Genomic DNA, 18120 nt, shown 5'->3' on the forward strand with positions numbered 1-18120 from the left:
TGCCCCTAGTTTCAGCCAATCGTGGTGTTTCGAGTCAGTAGGTGAAGGAATTAACCAATAAGATTGCGAGTCGTGGTGTTACAGCTCGGGAATGCAACCTGCTATCGTTTGTCACCTACGGATCAGCTGTGCGATTATCGTCTGATAGAAGAGCCGTTGTTGTTAGTGCTTTTCAAGGTAAGTTCTCTCTTTTATTGTGTTTTTTTTTTTTGTTGCTTAGAATTAGCATACAGAACAGATGTGTTTCATAGTTTTCACAGGCTCTATGTGCTTGTTGTTCTGACACTCTTTTTCTCCCCCATCCACCTTCCAATGGTTTAAACCGATTTACCAATTGCTTTAAACACAATGTAAATGGTTGGATCATTCTGTGGCTGATTCAACCATCTATTCACTAGGATAAATACATTTGTAGATCATGTCCCTAGCTAAAGTGGGATTTTAAAAAGAAAAGCCTATGTCACACAGCAAGTTTTACAGATTTGCCGTGCTTCCTTTCTACAGTACAGGTTAAAACATGCTTACATAGTTATACTTTTGTCAATTTTACATTTATAATTTGCTTGTGTAAGTAGCAAACTGTAAACTAACTGTCAAACCTCTCTATTTCCTGGGCAGGGAGGCAAGTGCTAACCACCAATATGGCCACAGCACAGTCAGTCTTAATGTTAGCAGTATGTATTCTCATGATAACTGAGTTCATACTGGCACAGAGGGACTACTATGACATCCTAGGTGTGCCAAAAGATGCCTCCGAGCGCCAGATCAAGAAGGCCTTCCATAAGCTAGCCATGAAGTACCACCCTGACCGAAACAAGAGTCCTGACTCAGAGGCAAAGTTCAGGGAAATAGCTGAGGGTGAGTCCTGTCAACTTCTGCGCACTCCCCTTGTCTGTTACATCAGGGCTCCTTACATCAAGTCCACATCAAATGTATTGGATGGGGTGTTAGTTATTCATCCTGTAACTGTATTAATACTTTTTGTAAACATTTCAACAAGTAATAGATGTTTTTCTATCTTTTGATATTGTCAGCGTAATAGACATTTTCAGGTGAACAAGGAGAGCAGTCATTGATAATATCAATAAAAAAATCTATCCGGTTTAATTACAAGTTTGCAAACAGGGATAACAATATCCCGCACAGGAGCAGAGAATGTCTTACTGGCCTTCACCGAAAGGCCCAATAGTCTAATTAGCAACACTAAATGTACTGCGAACAACAGCCCGAGAGGCTTGTAGGAAGTCAAAACAAAAGGCCAGTGACTTTGTCAGCTGCTACAGAATTGCAGTGTTCACAGACAATACAATAATAATCACTGTGTCCTCAGTCCTTGTACGTCTAGTCTGGCATCAATCACTATACACAGATATGAGTTTAATCCATAACATTCAGCATCGAATCTAGTGACCATCAACCTGAGTGTCACACAGAACACTGGAAATCATGTGTAATACAGAAAGGGAAGACGCATAAAGATGCTTAACATTGAGTGAATCACTCTAAACTGAATATGAATTTTATTGATCTTAATATTCCCATTACAGTCAGTTATTAAGTTTTTAAATGTTAAAGCATTTGCTGTTTTTCTTATGTCTGTGGACACCACCAAGAGACTTATGTTTCCTTTCCTTTGCCAGCGTACGAGACACTATCAGACGATAAGAGGAGACTGGAGTATGACCAGTTTGGACATGGCCCCTCCCCTGGTGAGCCAGGCACAGGAGGTGGGAGGAGTGGACAGCACTTCCACCAGAACTTTAACTTCAACTTTGATGACCTGTTCAGAGACTCTGACCTGTTCGGTCATAACCAGCACTCCCATCACAAGAGGGCCTTCAACAGCCACTTCCAGGCCCATCAGGAGGCCCATCAGGAGGCCCAGAACAGGCACAAGAGACACTTCCAGGGCGCCTTTGGTGGAGAACTCTTTGATGACGTGTTTGAGGACATGGAGAAGATGTTCTCGTTTAATGGACACACAGGCGGGGCGGACAGCCGGTTCCAGGGCTCAGCAAAACAACACTGCAGGACAGTGACACAGCGCAGAGGGAACATGGTCACCACATACACAGACTGTTCTTGATTTATCACTACCAGAAATGCATCCCACTACTCACTGGGTATGGGTTTAGTTATTGTGGTTATTTTGTAATAACTTTAAATTTAGCACTTTGTGGAACATGGTTTTGGAAAGAAAGAAAGTGTGCTATAACTGTGTTGATGCCTATGGGCCATAAAACAAACTGTTCTCAAGCAATACCTTTCATTCATTTAGGATATAATTTAGCTGGGCTTATGTATTAGGTTCTTATGGATATCATTGCATGTTACGATGCCTCCATTCAGATTTAAATTTACTTTTGTTTACATCGTGCTATGACAAACTCCGACTCTCCCATTTCTCAGGTTCTCTCTTGGCTTCCATCTTTTGAGAGTAGCAAATGTATTGAGTTGGGAGAAAAAAAATATCACGCTTTCTTTTATTTTCATTCTGGAACATTAAAATGGCTAAGCAAAACCAAAGTAATTCTCTCTTTCAGAAAGAGTCCTTCCAATATCGTGAAAGAAAGTCAGTGTTATAGTGCGTTTTATATGGCTTATGCCTTGTAATTTTAGAGCTGTTGCATTTGATTGGGGACTTATTATGGCATCCTGCCCCCTGTGTGTTAAGTTGCTGTCACTTACTTCAAGGCCCATCTTAAACCTTTCCCAGTTGTGAATAGAGCACGAGTTGAATCTCATCGTGAAGTTGAAGAGAACCTAGCTATAAATGTGTATTTAACAAGGCTATACACCATTATCAACTGTTACCTCTAGTTTTTTTTCTGCAAAGTGTGCCTCTTTTGCCATTTTGTTATGTGCAATATTTGCAGTTGGCACCTTTTTTTGTTCTGTTGTCTCTTTCTTTGACTTTGCTGCCTGATTTATCATTTTGTGTGAAACCAATGTTCAGTTATTGAATGCTGTCTGCACTTTGTTAATCCCAAGGATGATCTATTTTTAAATATTGAAAGAACGAGGAGTGGTATTTGTTTGGAATTAAAAATATATTTACTCTAAGGTCCCTGCAGACTAAAATGTATTTCTACAATTTCTATCATTCTATGCTGTCATGTTCTATATCACATTCTATTCTCTAAATCCAGGGGTTTAGATTACTGTAGTATCTTCTAAATGTGTGTCTATTCTATTCATGCTCTGACATTTGATCAATTTGTGTAAATCTCAGAATCGATTTACAAAACATTATTTTCGCCTGCCACTATAATGTAGCTACTATTTTTAGCCTAGTGATTTGAGAGGTGAGCCAGCAACCAGAGGGTTGCCAGTTTGACTCCGGGTCTGACGGGAAAAATCTGTCTTGAAGTGAGCTGGCGACTGGGGTGTTGATGGTATCAAATCATATATACGATTGCCTGCCGTTGTGCCCTTGAGCAAGGCACTTAAGCCCCCACAGGAGCTCCCTGGGTGCCCAGTGTGTCTTTTGGAGGGGTTGGGTTAAAAGCTCAAGTCAAATTTCGGTTGGAGCTTGTGTGCAAATGACCAGTAAAGTGATCTTAATCTTACACGTCCATGGAAAAACAAACGTTTTTGAGCAGCAGGCCTATTCTGGGAAATGCAGTCTTATTTGTAAAATTCTAGCAGCGTTTGGCATCTGGAAGACTACAAGTCCCAACAATACATAACGCAGTCGCAGACTGGTTGGAATGGCTTATTTCAATGGTGTCTGTGGGACATTGAATGACTTTTACCAGAGCTGGTGGATAGCTGCTCCATTAATTTATCTCTCTAGAAAGGTGTCAATTTAGCTTGAACATGGAGGCTCTAATCCCCGTTATAAACAAGCTTCAAGATGTCTTCAATACGGTGGGAGCAGACATAATACAGCTGCCGCAGATAGCAGTCGTTGGAACCCAGGTAAAATCCTTCCACTTAGCTGTCAAAATAGGGCTATACTACTAGGCTCTTCACATGACCCTGAAAGATAGCTACATGGCTAGCTACATGCATTGCTATCTATCCAGCTATTTTGTGTTCGAGGATTTCATTATGTTCAGGCAAAACATCAGGTTTGCTGAAAATGAGCCATTGAACTGGAGCGTGGTGCAGTTAAAAATACACCTCTTTCTATTCTGCTTGTGCACGAGTCAGTTGTGTGGCTATTATTGGTGTGCATGTGTTAACAGACAGCTGGAATGTTCCATTTGACCCGGGCAAAGCCTGCTTTATGGCAGCAGCCATTATGAAGAACATCTGTCAATTACTGTAGGACAATTTTTAGATCATCATCTTCATTATCAGTTCCCCTAAAGTCAGGTCATCACCACCTTATGTGCCATATTATTTTGTAACACTGCTGTTCTCACATCCGTCCTTATGAGATAGCTGTTAACCCAACTCCATGATGTGACATACTGTGATGCCTGTCTCCAGAGCAGTGGGAAGAGCTCTGTGTTGGAGAGCCTGGTTGGCAAGGACATGCTGCCCCGTGGGACAGGTGTAGTGACCCGCCGGCCACTCATCCTACAGCTAGTCCATGTGGATCCTGGAGATGGCAGGAAAATGAGAGATGAGAATGGTACGTAGGCCTACCTGGGATGGTACACCACCATATGTGACCACACTGACTGACCACTAACCGTGTGTGTGTGTGAGAGAGAGAGAGATTCCCCATTCTGTATGTTCAGACCACCTTTGTGTCATTGTTTCTGACCTGCCACTCATGTTGTTGTTTCTGACTCAGCGTTTTGTACCATTTCATACTTCAGCAAGCCGTGAAACTCAGATCACACGCTTGCTACTGTATCATGTTAAACCCAGAGGGAGCTGTTTTTGCAACAACCACATTGTTGACAATAGGAGCTGAAACTTCCTCTGTCTCTGACTGCAGACCTCACAACGTGGACAAACGCGTCACAATGCATACCTGCCTCCGTTGACAGTTATTAGGGACCTGTAGAACAGATCGTCCACACCTGAACATGTAGTCTATCTAGGGTTATTCCTGAGACGATTGGGATTGTAGAGATCTTATTAATATAGTATTCTAATCTATGATTGTGATCCTGTGTGGCTCAGTTGGAAGAGCGTTGTACTTACAAAAAGCAAAGAGTTGTGGGTTCGATTCCCACTGGGGCTGCCCATATGTCAAATGTATGCACGCATGACTGTAAGCTGCTTTGGATAAAAGTGTCTGCTAAATGGCATGTATGATACATTATATTATCGATACCTCTCCCGTATTCCATTACCTTGTTTTGGTTAGGTGAAAATGTGCATCTAAACCGTGTGTTATTGTATTCCACAGGCGTGGAAGGAGATGAATGGGGCAAGTTCTTACACACCAAAAACAAGGTGTGACTTATCTCAAACATTGATACGTGTTGCTACTCATGATATTCTGTTTTCTGTGTTGTTGATTTGAAGAAAATCTACATTAACAAAGCTGGTCTTTTCAGATCTACCCAGACTTCAGTGAAATCAGGCAGGAAATCGAAAATGAAACGGAAAGAATTTCCGGTATTAACAAGGTAAGACAATCGCAGTGTAATTATTTAGCACATCGTAAATTGATCTCCTTCACATACATACATCCCTAACAATTTCAACAAAGCTAGTCATTGTTTGTCATTGTATTTCCTATAGGGGATCAGCGATGAGCCTATTCACTTGAAGATTTTCTCTCCTAATGTGGTGAACCTCACTCTGGTGGATCTACCCGGCATCACCAAGGTAACAGTGACTGGAGATGGAGATGGACTGTACTAAGTGTCTGCTCTGCATAGGAGAACCTAGAAGCCTAGCAGACATGCAGGACAACCGAAACCTTGGCTGGAGCTTGATACACTAGAAAGACTCCGTCGTCAGTTACTCCTTAGTGTTTGTGCTCCCCCCCATACAGGTCCCAGTGGGCGACCAGCCCCAAGACATAGAGGTGCAGATCAGAGAGCTGATCCTGAAGCACATCTCCAACCCCAACTCCATCATCCTGGCTGTGACCGCTGCCAACACAGACATGGCCACCTCAGAGGCCCTCAAAGTGGCCCGTGAGGTCGATCCCGACGGTCAGTACTGGGTTTGAGTTTTCCCCCCGCTTATTTAGTTGATGGTAACAGTTTGGATGTCAGGGTTTTGACCCGCATTTCAGTTTTCACATCAATGTAAAAGGGCTATAATGCTCATTTTCATCCACAATGTTTGGGCAGCCACTTATCTCTCTCTGCGACTGGTAAAAGTGTATGGTGTGTACAGTATGTTGTGTTAGACTCATTTCTCTAGTCTGTTGTTGTGCACAGGCAGGAGGACACTGGCGGTGGTGACCAAGCTGGACTTGATGGACGCTGGTACTGATGCTATGGACGTCCTGCTGGGCCGGGTCATCCCTGTCAAACTGGGCCTCATCGGAGTGGTCAACAGGTCTGGCTTTATACTCTACTGTAGCACGTTACACTCCCTCCCAATAGTAACCTCTACTCTACCTTACATAAAAATGAACAGTAGCTGAAATCTGCCTGGTGCTATTGTGAAGCCGACATGTCTCTGTCTGTTTCATGCAGGAGCCAGTTGGACATCAACAATAAGAAGTCAGTGAGCGATGCCATCCGAGATGAAGATGCTTTCTTGCAGAAGAAGTATCCCTCTCTCGCTAATCGAAATGGAACCAAGTATCTGGCCAGGACTCTTAACAGGTGAGAATATTATTGTTCCCTCCGTACTGCAGTTTAGTATAAGTATTACATAAGCACATCAGAAATGGTAGTAGCAACGACAGTAGTGACGTCTAACAACACTTGCCAGTAAAGGTTCTTAACTCTGATCAGCCAATAAATCACAAAGTGCAAACTACTTTATCTAATTGAACTTTGAGATCTCAGATATGGTGCCCATAGAATTACCGCTAATAGAATGGAATTCTGTAATAGGATTTTCAAATAAAGGCAATCAAAAATCGATCCGATTTTTATTACAAGTTGCAGCAGAAAGACTCCTCCAGCACAGAAGCAGATAAAATGTCTAACTGGTCATCACTAAGGCCCTTACAGTGCATTCGGAAAATATTCAGAAACGTTGACTTTTTCCACATTTTGTTATGTTACAGCCTTATTCTAAAATTGATTACATTGTTTTTCCTCCTCATCAATCTACACACAATACCCCATAATGACAATTTTTTTTGCTAATTTATAAAAACAGATCACATTTACATACAGTAGGTATTCAGACCCTTTACTCAGTACTTTGTTGAAGTACCTTTGGCAGCGATTACAGCCTCTGGTCTTCTTGGGTATGACGCTACAAGCTTGGTACACATGTATTTGGGAAGTTTCTCCCATTTCTTCTCTGCTGATCCTCTCAAGCTCTGTCAGGTTGAATTGGGAGCGTCGCTGCACAGCTATTTTCAGGTCTCTCCAGAGATGTTCGAGCGGGTTCAAGCCCGGGTTCTGGCTGGGCCAGTGAAGAACATTCAGAGAATTGTCCCGAAGCCACTCCTGCATTTTTTTGGCTGTGTGCTTAAGGTCGTTGTCCTGTTGGAGATGAACCTTCACCCCAGTCTGAGGTCCTGAGCACTCTGGAGCAGGTTTTCATCAAAGATCTCTCTGTACTTTGCTCCGTTCATCTTTCCCTCGATCCTGACTAGTCTCCCAGTCCCTGCCGCTGAAAAACTTCCCCACAGCATGATGCTGCCACCACCATGCTTCACCGTAGGAATGGTGCCAGGTTTCCTCCAGACTTGACGCTTTGCATTCAGGCCAAAGAGTTCAATCTTGGTTTCATCAGACCAGAGAATCTTGTTTCTCATTGTCTGAGAGTCCATTAGGTGCCTTTTGGCAAACTCCAAGCATGCTGTCATGTGCCTTTTACTGAGGAGTGGCTTTCGTCTGGCCACTACCATAAAGGCCTGATTGGTGGAGTGCTGCAAAGATGGTTGTCTTTCTGAAAGGTTCTCCCATCTCCACAGAGGAACTCTGGAGCTCTGTCAGAGTGATCATCGGGTTCTTGTTCACCTCCCTGACCAAGGTACTTCTCCCCCGTTTGCTCAGTTTGGCCGGGGGCGGCCAGCTCTAGGAAGAGTCTTGGTGGTTCCAAACTTCTTCCATTTAAGAATGACTGAGGCCACTGTGTTCTTAGGGACCTTCAATGCTGCAGACATTTTTTGGTACCCTTCCCCAGATCTGTGCCTCAACACAATGCTGTCTCTGAGCTCTATGGACAATTCCAAAAACATGGCTTGGTTTTTGCTCTGACATGCACTGTCAACTGTGGGACCATATATAGACAAGTGTGTGCCTTTCCAAATCATGTCCAATCAATTGAATTTTCCACAGGTGGACTCCACGTTGTAGAAACATCTCAAGGATGTTCAATGGAAACAGGATGCACCTGTGCTCAATTTCGAGTTACATAGCAAAGGGTCTGAATACTTACAGTATGTAAATAAGTTGGAATTCTTTTTTTTCTTTTTTTTTCAAAATTTAAAAAACGTTTTTCGCTTTGTCATTACAGGGTATTGTGTGTAGATTGATGATGAGGAAAAAAACGATGTAATCCATTTTAGAACAAGGCTGTATGTAACGTAACAAAATGTGGAAAAAGTAAAGGAGTCTGAATACTTTCCGAACGCACTGTATATCCTAATCAGCTGACAACTGTTCTGTTAACAGCAGCTCAGAGACTTGTAGGAAATCAAAACAAAAGGCCAGTGACTTTGTCAGCTACTACAGAATCACACAGTATACAATAATAATCACTGTGTCCTCGGTCCTTGTACCTCCAGTCTAGCGTCAATCACTATCAACAGATATGAGTTTAATCCGTAACATTCAGCATCGAATCTAGTGACCATCAACCCGAGTGTCACAAACGGAACACTGGAAATCATGTGTAATACAGAAAGGTAAATGTCACACTTAACTGAACATGAACTATATTCATCTTAAATATTCTCATTACAGTAACCTACTGTGTCTAATGAATCCTCAAGGTCTCAGATACTGTGCCCATAGAATTAGAAATATTAGATTGGAATACCCATTGAAGTGCCATTCAAATCAAATGATTCTATTTCTCCTGTCCCTGCTAGGTTACTGATGCACCACATCCGAGACTGTCTACCGGAGCTGAAGACACGTATCAACGTGCTGGCGGCCCAGTACCAGTCTCTGTTGAGCAGCTACGGCCAGCCCGTTGAGGACCAGAATGCCACCCTTCTGCAGCTCATAACCAAATTCGCTGCAGAGTACTGCCACACTATCGAGGGCACCGCCAAGTACATTGAGACGGCTGAGCTGTGAGTAGTAGTACCGTCTCTATTCCACAAGGTGGTGCCGATGTCTGGGCAAAATGCCTGTGAAAACCCAGATGCACTTTTTTATCTAGGCAAGTCAGTTAAGAACACATTCTTATTTTCAATGATGGCCTAGGAACAGTGGGTTAACAGCCTTTTTCAGGGGCAGAACGATAGATTTTTACCTTGTCAGCTCAGGGATTCGATCTTGCAACCTTTCGGTTACTAGTCCAACGCTCTAACCACTAGGCTACCTGCCTCCCCTACACTTCATGTAGTAGTACCTGTATTATGAAATGCTTGAGATGAGTTTGAGTGTTGGCACTATTACTTTGATTCATAGTAGCACATCATGTTTATCACAACATGTCAACTTTATCTATCCTCTTGTTTCGCAGATGCGGTGGTGCCAGAATCTGTTACATATTTCACGAGACTTTTGGGCGAACATTAGAGTCAGTGGATCCCCTAGGAGGACTCAACACCATAGACATCCTGACTGCCATCAGGAACGCCACTGTGAGTGGAAGTTCTGAGACCTTCTTCTTCTCTCCTTATAACAACAGTATTGGCCAAAGAGTGGGCATACCTTTGAACTGGGGAATGAATAAATAGTAATCGGTGTCTTTCGATCAATGCTACTTTGTCTGAACAACACAGGGTACATGTCTGTCTCTACTCTGATTTCTCTCTCGTTCTCTCCCTCTTTCATTCTCTCTCAAGGGCCCTCGTCCGTCTCTGTTTGTGCCCGAGGTGTCGTTTGAGCTGCTGGTGAAGAAGCAGGTGAAGAGACTGGAGGAGCCCAGCCTGCGCTGTGTGGAGCTGGTCCACGAGGAGCTGCAGAGGATCATCCAGCACTGCAGCAACTACAGCACACAGGTAGACACTGTGCGCGCACAGACACACACAGACACACACGGTCTTGTATAACTAACCTTGTGGGAACACACAATTCAGTCCTATTCAAAATATTTTTTTCCCTTAATCTAACCATAACCTTAAACTTAGCCTAGCTCCTAACCCTAAACTTAATTCTCACCTTAACCCCCATATAAATAGCATTTAACCTTGTGGGGACCAACAAAATGTCCGCAGTTGGTCAACTTTTTGTTTGCTTACTATACTTGTGGGGACTTCTAAACATATCCCCGCACACACACACACACACACACACACACACACACACACACACACCTGATACCTGTGTTTTCCATAGGAGTTGTTGAGATTTCCAAAGCTCCATGATGCCATAGTAGAAGTGGTCACCTCTCTGCTCAGGAAAAGGCTGCCTATCACCAATGAGATGGTAAATTTAGGTTCAAACGGTTTAATGTGCATGTGGGTTATTTGTATGCCAATTGCATCAGGTTATTGTATCACATCACATACAACTTTCTTACTCCAGGTGCATAATCTGGTGGCCATAGAGCTGGCCTACGTCAACACCAAACACCCTGACTTTGCTGATGCCTGTGGGGTCATGAACAACAACATAGAGGTGACAGCTCATTACCTTTTCTCTTGACATGAATTCTGCATAATAATAGTTGTGTGATGTAATAATAATATGATAATATACACTACTGGTCAAAAGTTTTAGAATACCTACTCATTCAAGGGTTTTTCTTTATTTTTACTATTTTCTACACTGTAGAATAATAGTGAAGACATCAAAACTATGAAATAACACATATGGAATCATGTAGTAATCAAAAAAGTGTTAAACAAATCAAAATATATTTGAGATTCTTCAAATAGCCACCCTTTGCCTTGATGACAGCTTTGCACACTCTTGGCACACTCAACCAGCTTCATGATGTAGTCACCTGGAATGCATTTCAATTAACAGGTGTGCCTTGTTAATTTGTGGAATTTCTTTCTTTCTTAATGCGTTTGAGCCAATCAGTTGTGTTGTGACAAGGTAGGGGGGGAATACAGAAGATAGCCCTATTTGGTAAAAGATCCATATTATCCATATTATGTCCATATTATGGCAAGGACAGCACAAATAAGCAAACAGAAATGACAGTCCATTACTTTAAGACATGAAAGTTTCTTAAAGTGCAGTTGCAAAAACCATCAAGCGCTATGATGAAACTGGCTCTCATGAGGAACGCCACAGGAATGGAAGACGCAGAGTTACCTCTGCTGCAGAGGATAAGTTCATTTAGAGTTACCAGCCTCAAAAATTGCAGCCCAAATAAATGCTTCACAGAGTTCAAGTAACAGACACATCTCAACATCAACTGTTCAGAGGAGACTGCGTGAATCAGGCCATGGTCGAATTGCTGCAAAGAAACGACTACTAAAGGACACCAATAAGAAGAAGAGACTTGCTTGGGCCAAGAAACACGAGCAATGGACATTAGACCGGTGGAAATCTGTCCTTTGGTCAGGAATCCAACTTTGCGATTTTTGGTTCCAACCGCCATGTCTTTGTGAGACGTGGTGTGGTTCCCACCGTGAAGCATGGAGGAGGAGGTGTAGCCAACAAGTGCTCAGCATATGTGGGAACGCCTTCAAGACTGTTGGAAAAGCATTCCCTGTTAAGCTGGTTGAGAGAATGCCAAGAGTGTGCAAAGTGTCATCAAGGCAATGGGTGGTTACTTTGAAGAATCTCAAATATAAAATATATTTTGATTTGTTTAACCCTTTTTTGGTTACTACATGATTCCATATGTGCTATTTCATAGTTTTGATGTCTTCACTTTTATTCTACAATGTAAAAATAAAGAAAACCCTTGAAGGAGTAGGTGTTCTAAAACTTTTGACGGGTAGTGTCATTTAGTAGACGCTTTTAGCCAAAGCGACTTACAGTCATGCGTGCATACATTTTACATATGGGTGGTACCGGGAATCAACTGAGCAACAGAGGACATTGTGTGTTGTAAAAGTGATGTAACTTTCCTCCTTGCTGTCTATGTCCTGTAGGAGTCGAGGAGAAACAGAATGAGAGAACTGCCCGCTGCAGTCCCCAGGGATAAGGTAACTAACTATCCACCGTACTTTAAATCACTTCTATAATACTCTAAACAAAATGGATCCCATGCGCAATCTCTCCACCTCTCTTTAATCGCAATATAATGCCAATTGTCCCTGGTCTTTACCTCTCCTGACTTCACAAGTCCCTTCTCCATTCCTCCTCTCCTCTCTTCCTCTTAGTCAGTAGTTAATGGTCCAGTCGGCCAGCCTCCCAATCCTACCGAGCCCCCTGCCTCTGTGGACGCGGAGGGTGCCAAGGTGGGGCATGGGTGTGGGCATGCTCAGTGCTTCCTGCTGTGCTCTGCTCTGCTCTGTGTACTTAGTCTGCTCCCCAGCACTCATGCCCTCTCTTAACAATGTCCTCTCTGCCTTCTCCCTCTCTGTGCGTTTGAGCTTGGCTCTGACTTAAATAGATTGGTTTGCGTTGTGGTTCTGCAACTTGTGGTACAAGTTGCTGTAAAAATGGCTTTACATCTGATTGTTTGTGTTGTGTGTAACCTCAGCCTCCCGGAGCAGGGACCCAGGGGGACCAGGAGGGGACAGGGAACTGGAGAGGCATGCTGAAGAAAGGGGACGAGGGGGCCAACGGCTCTGGCCCCGCCAGCCCCCATAAGGGCCTTGCCGTCAACCTGCTGGATGTGGTGAGCGAATAATAAAGTTATTCAATTTCAAAATGCTGTGTGGTGACCTTCAGTGATTGGCTGATGCTCCTCCCGCAGCCCGTTCCCGTTGCCAGGAAGTTGTCTTCTCGGGAGCAGCGTGACTGTGAGGTCATCGAGAGACTCATCAAGTCCTACTTTCTCATCGTCCGGAAAAACATCCAAGACAGGTGCATGTGTTTTCTGACACTGTCCCTCTCTTTTTGGGAAAGAGGATACCTAGTCAGTTGCACAACTGAATGCATTGAAACAAAATGTGTCTTCTGCATTTAACCCCACCCCAGAGAGGGGGCTGCCTTAATTGACATCTACAGTGCCCGGGGAGCAGTTGTTGTTTGGGGTTAACTGGCTTGCTCAAGGGCAGAGCGGCAGATTTTTTTTCACCTTGCCAGCTCGGGGATTCAAACCAGCGACCTTTCGGTTACTGGCCCAATGCTCTTAACCGCTAGGCTGCCTGCCGCCCGCTGTATTTCTGCGCAGTGTTGAAGTCTAGAGGTATTTGCTCTCATTAGGCCAGAAGCTCAGATTTCTCCCTCTTCTCTCTTTCTCCCTTCCTCTGTCCTGTAGCGTGCCCAAGGCAGTGATGCACTTCCTGGTGAACCATGTGAAGGACAGTCTGCAGAGTGAGCTGGTGGGTCAGCTCTATAAGTCTGGTCTTCTCAACGACCTGCTCACTGAGTCTGAGGACATGGCCCAGAGACGCAAGGAGGCTGCAGACATGCTAGAGGTTGGTACCTTAACCATGAACAGAGAGGTTTGACATACACCCAAACATTGGTACAGGAAGTAGATCAAAAAAGCAACAACTAAAGGTAGCACTTCAATATTATATTATTCACAAGCTTCATAGTCAAGTGTATCTCATTGTGTGTCTACAGGCTCTGCAGAAGGCCAGTCAGGTCATTGCTGAGATCAGAGAGACTCATCTGTGGTAAGGAGGAGAACTCCACTGAAGTCAATCTGTAATCTACTAATCATGTCTGGAAGACAGAAGGTGTGTATCTACTTATCATGTCCGGAAGACTTGGGATTTGCCAATGTGAAAATGCACTGTTGTGGTTCATGTAAGTGTGTTGATTGAAACATGGTACTGGTTCACAGCTATGTTAAGGCTATATACATATCTTCGCTCACCTGTATAAGAAACTGATACCTCATTAAGGCATATCTGTACTGTGTAGTTATAACCAAGATAATATAATTGATTTAATTTTTTTAATTTAACCTTTTATTTAACTAGGCAAGTCAGTTAAGAACAAATTCTTATTTACAATGGAGGCCTACCCCAGCCAGACCCGGACGACGCTGGGCCAATTGTGTGCCGCCCTATGGGACTCCCAATTACGGATGGTTGTGATACATCCTGGATTCGAACCAGGTACTGCAGTGACGCCTCTTGCACTGTTTGAAGGCCAAACCTGTCCTATCGTCAGCCGTCTGAGTGTAACACAACAGGGAGAGATTGCTGGATTGTTCTTTCTCTAGCATAAATCAAAGCTGAAACTCTAACCTCAGCTTCACACCCTAGCCTTCAACTGGAGAATATTTATCTGTGTAAATATTCTCCGGTTCACATACATTTGATACTGCCATCCCACATTGGTTATGAAAATGTATAACACTCCGAAATATACCGTAACCCTAAAGATCTTTATTTATTAAATGTATTTAAGTTACAATGTCAAAAACACTGGTGCCGCTTTCTATGTCATTTTATGTTTACAATGTGTAGGCAATATGTGGTGCATCCCTTACGGAAAAAAACACATGCATTTCACGTGATCTCGTGTGATTTTTATGTGAAGTTAATGTGATAACGTGACAACATATGAAGCAACGTGAAAACATGAAGCTACACGTGACAACAGTTGAGCACATGTGAAAACGTGTTAAATAAATGTGACATGGGGATGCAAAATGTTAACTTGATACCATGAACATTTTTGCATGTGAAAGTGTCAAATGTCATTGAGAATATTTTGGCCTTAAAAAAAGGCATAATTGACATTCAAATTTAACAGTTCCGGTTTGTTCCGGAGACGTCCGCCAAGAACGTTATTGTGTTTTCTTTGTTGAAGTTACTGTATTTTTACAGCTAAGTGAAGGCGTTAACATTAAAGGACAGTATACTGCTCTATTTCTGATTACTTGGGAATCAACCTCACAGCTTCTTGGTTGATAATTACCCGAAGTTTGTGCTGCACCACCAGGTCTGTGGACCTAAGGGAGATTGATTATACATACAACTGAGTATACTAAACATTCGGAACACCTTCCTAATATTGAGTTGGAGTTTGCCTTGTTGCCCTCAGAACAGCCTCAATTCATCGGGACATGAAATCTACAAGTTGTCAAGCGTTCCACAGTGATGCTGGCCCATGTTGACGCCAATGCTTCCCACAGTTGCGTCAAGTTGGCTGGATGTCCTTTGGGTGGTGGACCATTCTTGATACATGCGGGAAGCGGTTGAGTGTGGAAAAACCCAGCAGTGGTGCAGTTCTTGACACAAACCTGTCCGCCTGGCCCCTACTATCACACTGTTCAAAGGCACTTAAATATTTCCTCTTGCCCATTCACCCTCTGAATGGCACACATACACAATCCATGTTTCAATTGTCTTAAGGCTTAAAAATCCTTATTTTACCTGTCTCCTCCCCTTCATATACACTGATTGAAGTGGATTTAACAAGTGACATCAATAAGGGATCATAGCTTTCACCTGGATTCACCTGATCAGTCTATATCATGGAAAGAGCAGGTGTTCATAATGTTTTGTGTACTCAGTGTATATTGGCAAAAACAATTTCTTGCACTTTGCCTAAAGTATATCGAGCAACTTGAAGGTGTTATTTCTATAAAATGACAGTATTCTGTTATTTTTTTATATATATATATACACACTATCCTTTGGGGTCACTTAGAAATTATCTTGTTTTTGAAAGAAAAGCACATTTGTTGTCCATTATAATAACATCAAATTGATCAGAAATACAGTGTAGACATTGTTAATGTTGTAAATTACTATTGTAGCTGGAAACGGCAGATTTTTTTCTATGGAATATCTACATAGGTGTACAGAGGCCCATTATCAGCAACCATCACTCCTGTGTTCCAATGGCACGTTGTGTTAGCTAATCCAAGTTTATCATTTTAAAAGGCTAATTGATCATTAGAAAAACATTTTAGCACAGTTGAAAACTGTTGTCCTGATTTAAAGAAGCAATAAAACTGGCCTTTTAGGCTAGTTGAGTATCTGGAGCATCAGCATTTGTGGGTTCGATTACAGGCTCAAAATGGCCAGAAACAAAGACCTTTCTTCTGAAACTCGTCAGTCTATTCTTGTTCTGAGAAATGAAGGCTATTCCATGCGAGAAATTGCCAAGAAACTGAAGATCTCGTACTACGCTGTGTACTACTCCCTTCACAGAACAGCGCGAACTGGCTCTAACCAGAATAGAAAGAGTGGGAGGCCCCGGTGCACAACTGAGCGAGAGGACAAGTACTTTAGAGTGTCTAGTTTGAGAAACAGACGCCTCACAAGTCCTCAACTGGCAGCTTCATTAAATAGTACCCGCAAAACACCAGTCTCAACATCAACAGTGAAGAGGTGACTCCGGGATGCTGGGCTTCTAGGCAGGAATATTTACACACACTCTCGAAGAATAAGGGTATGGTTAGGGTACAGTGTTGTTACCTGGGGTACAAAAAACTCAAACGTAAACTTCACAGGTACACATATGACCTCACATGGTACAGTTCGGTACCTTGTAGGTATAATGGGACATTTTCCCACCCAATATTTTGAATAGAAGGTAGAATTCATTGTGGGGCTCATTTGCATATTTGGGGGCATGGTCAAATATATGTGTATTTGTGGCAACCATCAGTAGAAGTTTAAACGTTTGATGGTTTTGCCAATGGAAGTTGAGCACCTCCTTTGACATTGCAAACTTTGTAAGAGGATGTGTTGGTAATGAGCTGGACTGTAAAGAGGGTAGTGTGTATTTTCCAGTAACTTAAATGGCAGCTTGTTGCTGTGAATTTGTCATTTCTTAACTGAAAACCATTTGTCAGTAAATTATTGTAAGATTCACAATAACTAACTGGCAAAACATTGTCAGTAACCTACAGGCAACTTGCTGCCACTAGCAATACATGCTAGTAACCTATTGTGTCTTCACTGAATCTTCTGTTGACAACATGCACATCACTTGCTGATTGGCAGCATACTGTAACAGCAGCCTGTCAGAATATTGCAGGCATGGCTTTCAACTTGCTCTTTTTGGTCTCCCATGAGAAGCAATGTCGTCCCAGTTAATGTGGTCTGTTGTGTTCTGTTCATAACCACTAAGCTTGTACGCTGTCCAGTCTTATTAATGGCTAACATAAGTGCATGTGATGTCAAAGAGCCATACAATATTTCAATCTTAGCTAGTCACCATGTCATTGTAATACTCACTTTCCTACCAGACCGTCAGGTCAGTGAGTGTGACAGATTAGCTACAGTAAGTTACTGTGAATCTTACAATAACCCACTTACAGCTCGTTGACAGTAAATTATTGAAAATGAAACTTTCTATGAACTAGCTGCCATTATGCTACTGGAAAGGCGCAGTAACCTCTTAACAGTGCAACTCTTGACTGTCAGCTGTTCTTACAAAGACTGCAGCACTGACCGTGTCAAAAGAGGGGCTCAACCTTCATCAACATAACGAAAAACCACGATGAACCAGTTAAACTGGTACAACATTTCCACTGACGGTTGGCACAAATACAACAACTGTCCCCAAATATGCTAATGAGCCCCTGTCAGCATATTGCATCGCCTACATTTAAAACTGCAGTAATTATTAAATATATTGGGTACATTTAAAAAAAAAAATATATATACATTTTACTAGATTATCCACACATGTACTCTAAAAGGTACCGACCAGTACCATGTATACCTCTGAAGGTACCTTAAGTGTACCTTTGACCTTTTGTAAACCAGGGAACAACATTGTACCGTAACCGTATTCTTATTTTTGAGTGTGTAGATATATGTTCTAGATAACAAATAAGTTACAAAGCACTGCAGACCAAAAGTTAGCAAGTACAAGCCCAAGAGCATTTATGCCCACTTAATGTTGTGTCCCTGAGCTATGCTACTTTTTTGTTGGTGTTGTCAGATAATCGCACAATTATTGA

General features: G+C 42.6%; 2 protein-coding genes across 5 annotated transcripts; both read left to right on the forward strand.

Moving 5' to 3' along the window:
- Positions 1 to 41: 41 nt before the first annotated feature.
- Positions 42 to 3067, forward strand: LOC139534190 (dnaJ homolog subfamily B member 9-like). The gene is made up of 3 exons (XM_071333073.1): positions 42 to 177; positions 619 to 858; positions 1641 to 3067. Exons 2-3 carry the CDS (start codon positions 642 to 644, stop codon positions 2084 to 2086), a joined length of 663 nt encoding a protein of 220 aa, XP_071189174.1. The 5' UTR covers positions 42 to 177; positions 619 to 641; the 3' UTR covers positions 2087 to 3067.
- A 622-nt stretch (positions 3068 to 3689) lies between these two features.
- Positions 3690 to 15067, forward strand: LOC139534187 (dynamin-1-like protein). Of its 4 annotated transcripts, XR_011666918.1 has the most exons (20): positions 3692 to 3921; positions 4438 to 4582; positions 5312 to 5358; positions 5463 to 5534; positions 5650 to 5736; positions 5906 to 6068; positions 6300 to 6420; positions 6561 to 6692; positions 9086 to 9292; positions 9688 to 9808; positions 10013 to 10168; positions 10506 to 10595; positions 10695 to 10787; positions 12221 to 12274; positions 12452 to 12529; positions 12775 to 12912; positions 12991 to 13100; positions 13498 to 13657; positions 13809 to 13924; positions 14171 to 15067. XR_011666918.1 is itself a non-coding variant. In XM_071333069.1 (19 exons), the coding sequence occupies exons 1-19, from the start codon at positions 3820 to 3822 to the stop codon at positions 13863 to 13865; spliced, it is 2133 nt and encodes a 710-aa protein (XP_071189170.1). In that variant the 5' UTR covers positions 3692 to 3819; the 3' UTR covers positions 13866 to 15067. The 4 variants fall into 4 exon arrangements, 2 of the variants coding, with proteins under 2 accessions (XP_071189170.1, XP_071189171.1); XM_071333069.1 differs by having other exon boundaries at positions 13809 to 15067; XR_011666919.1 differs by lacking the exon at positions 12991 to 13100 and having other exon boundaries at positions 3690 to 3921; positions 13809 to 15067.
- Positions 15068 to 18120: the final 3053 nt, after the last annotated feature.

The sequence above is a fragment of the Salvelinus alpinus genome, chromosome 11 (genome assembly GCF_045679555.1).
Source record: "Salvelinus alpinus chromosome 11, SLU_Salpinus.1, whole genome shotgun sequence".
NCBI classification, from domain to species: domain Eukaryota; kingdom Metazoa; phylum Chordata; class Actinopteri; order Salmoniformes; family Salmonidae; genus Salvelinus; species Salvelinus alpinus.

Coding starts and splice junctions, on each gene's coding strand:
- LOC139534190 (XM_071333073.1), top strand. CDS start 642: ATGGCCACAGCACAGTCAGTCTTAATGTTAGCAGTATGTATTCTCATG. Junction 859..1,640: donor GTTCAGGGAAATAGCTGAGG/GTGAGTCCTGTC, acceptor TTCCTTTGCCAG/CGTACGAGACACTATCAGAC.
- LOC139534187 (XM_071333069.1), top strand. CDS start 3,820: ATGGAGGCTCTAATCCCCGTTATAAACAAGCTTCAAGATGTCTTCAAT. Junction 3,922..4,437: donor TAGCAGTCGTTGGAACCCAG/GTAAAATCCTTC, acceptor GCCTGTCTCCAG/AGCAGTGGGAAGAGCTCTGT. Junction 4,583..5,311: donor GAAAATGAGAGATGAGAATG/GTACGTAGGCCT, acceptor TGTATTCCACAG/GCGTGGAAGGAGATGAATGG.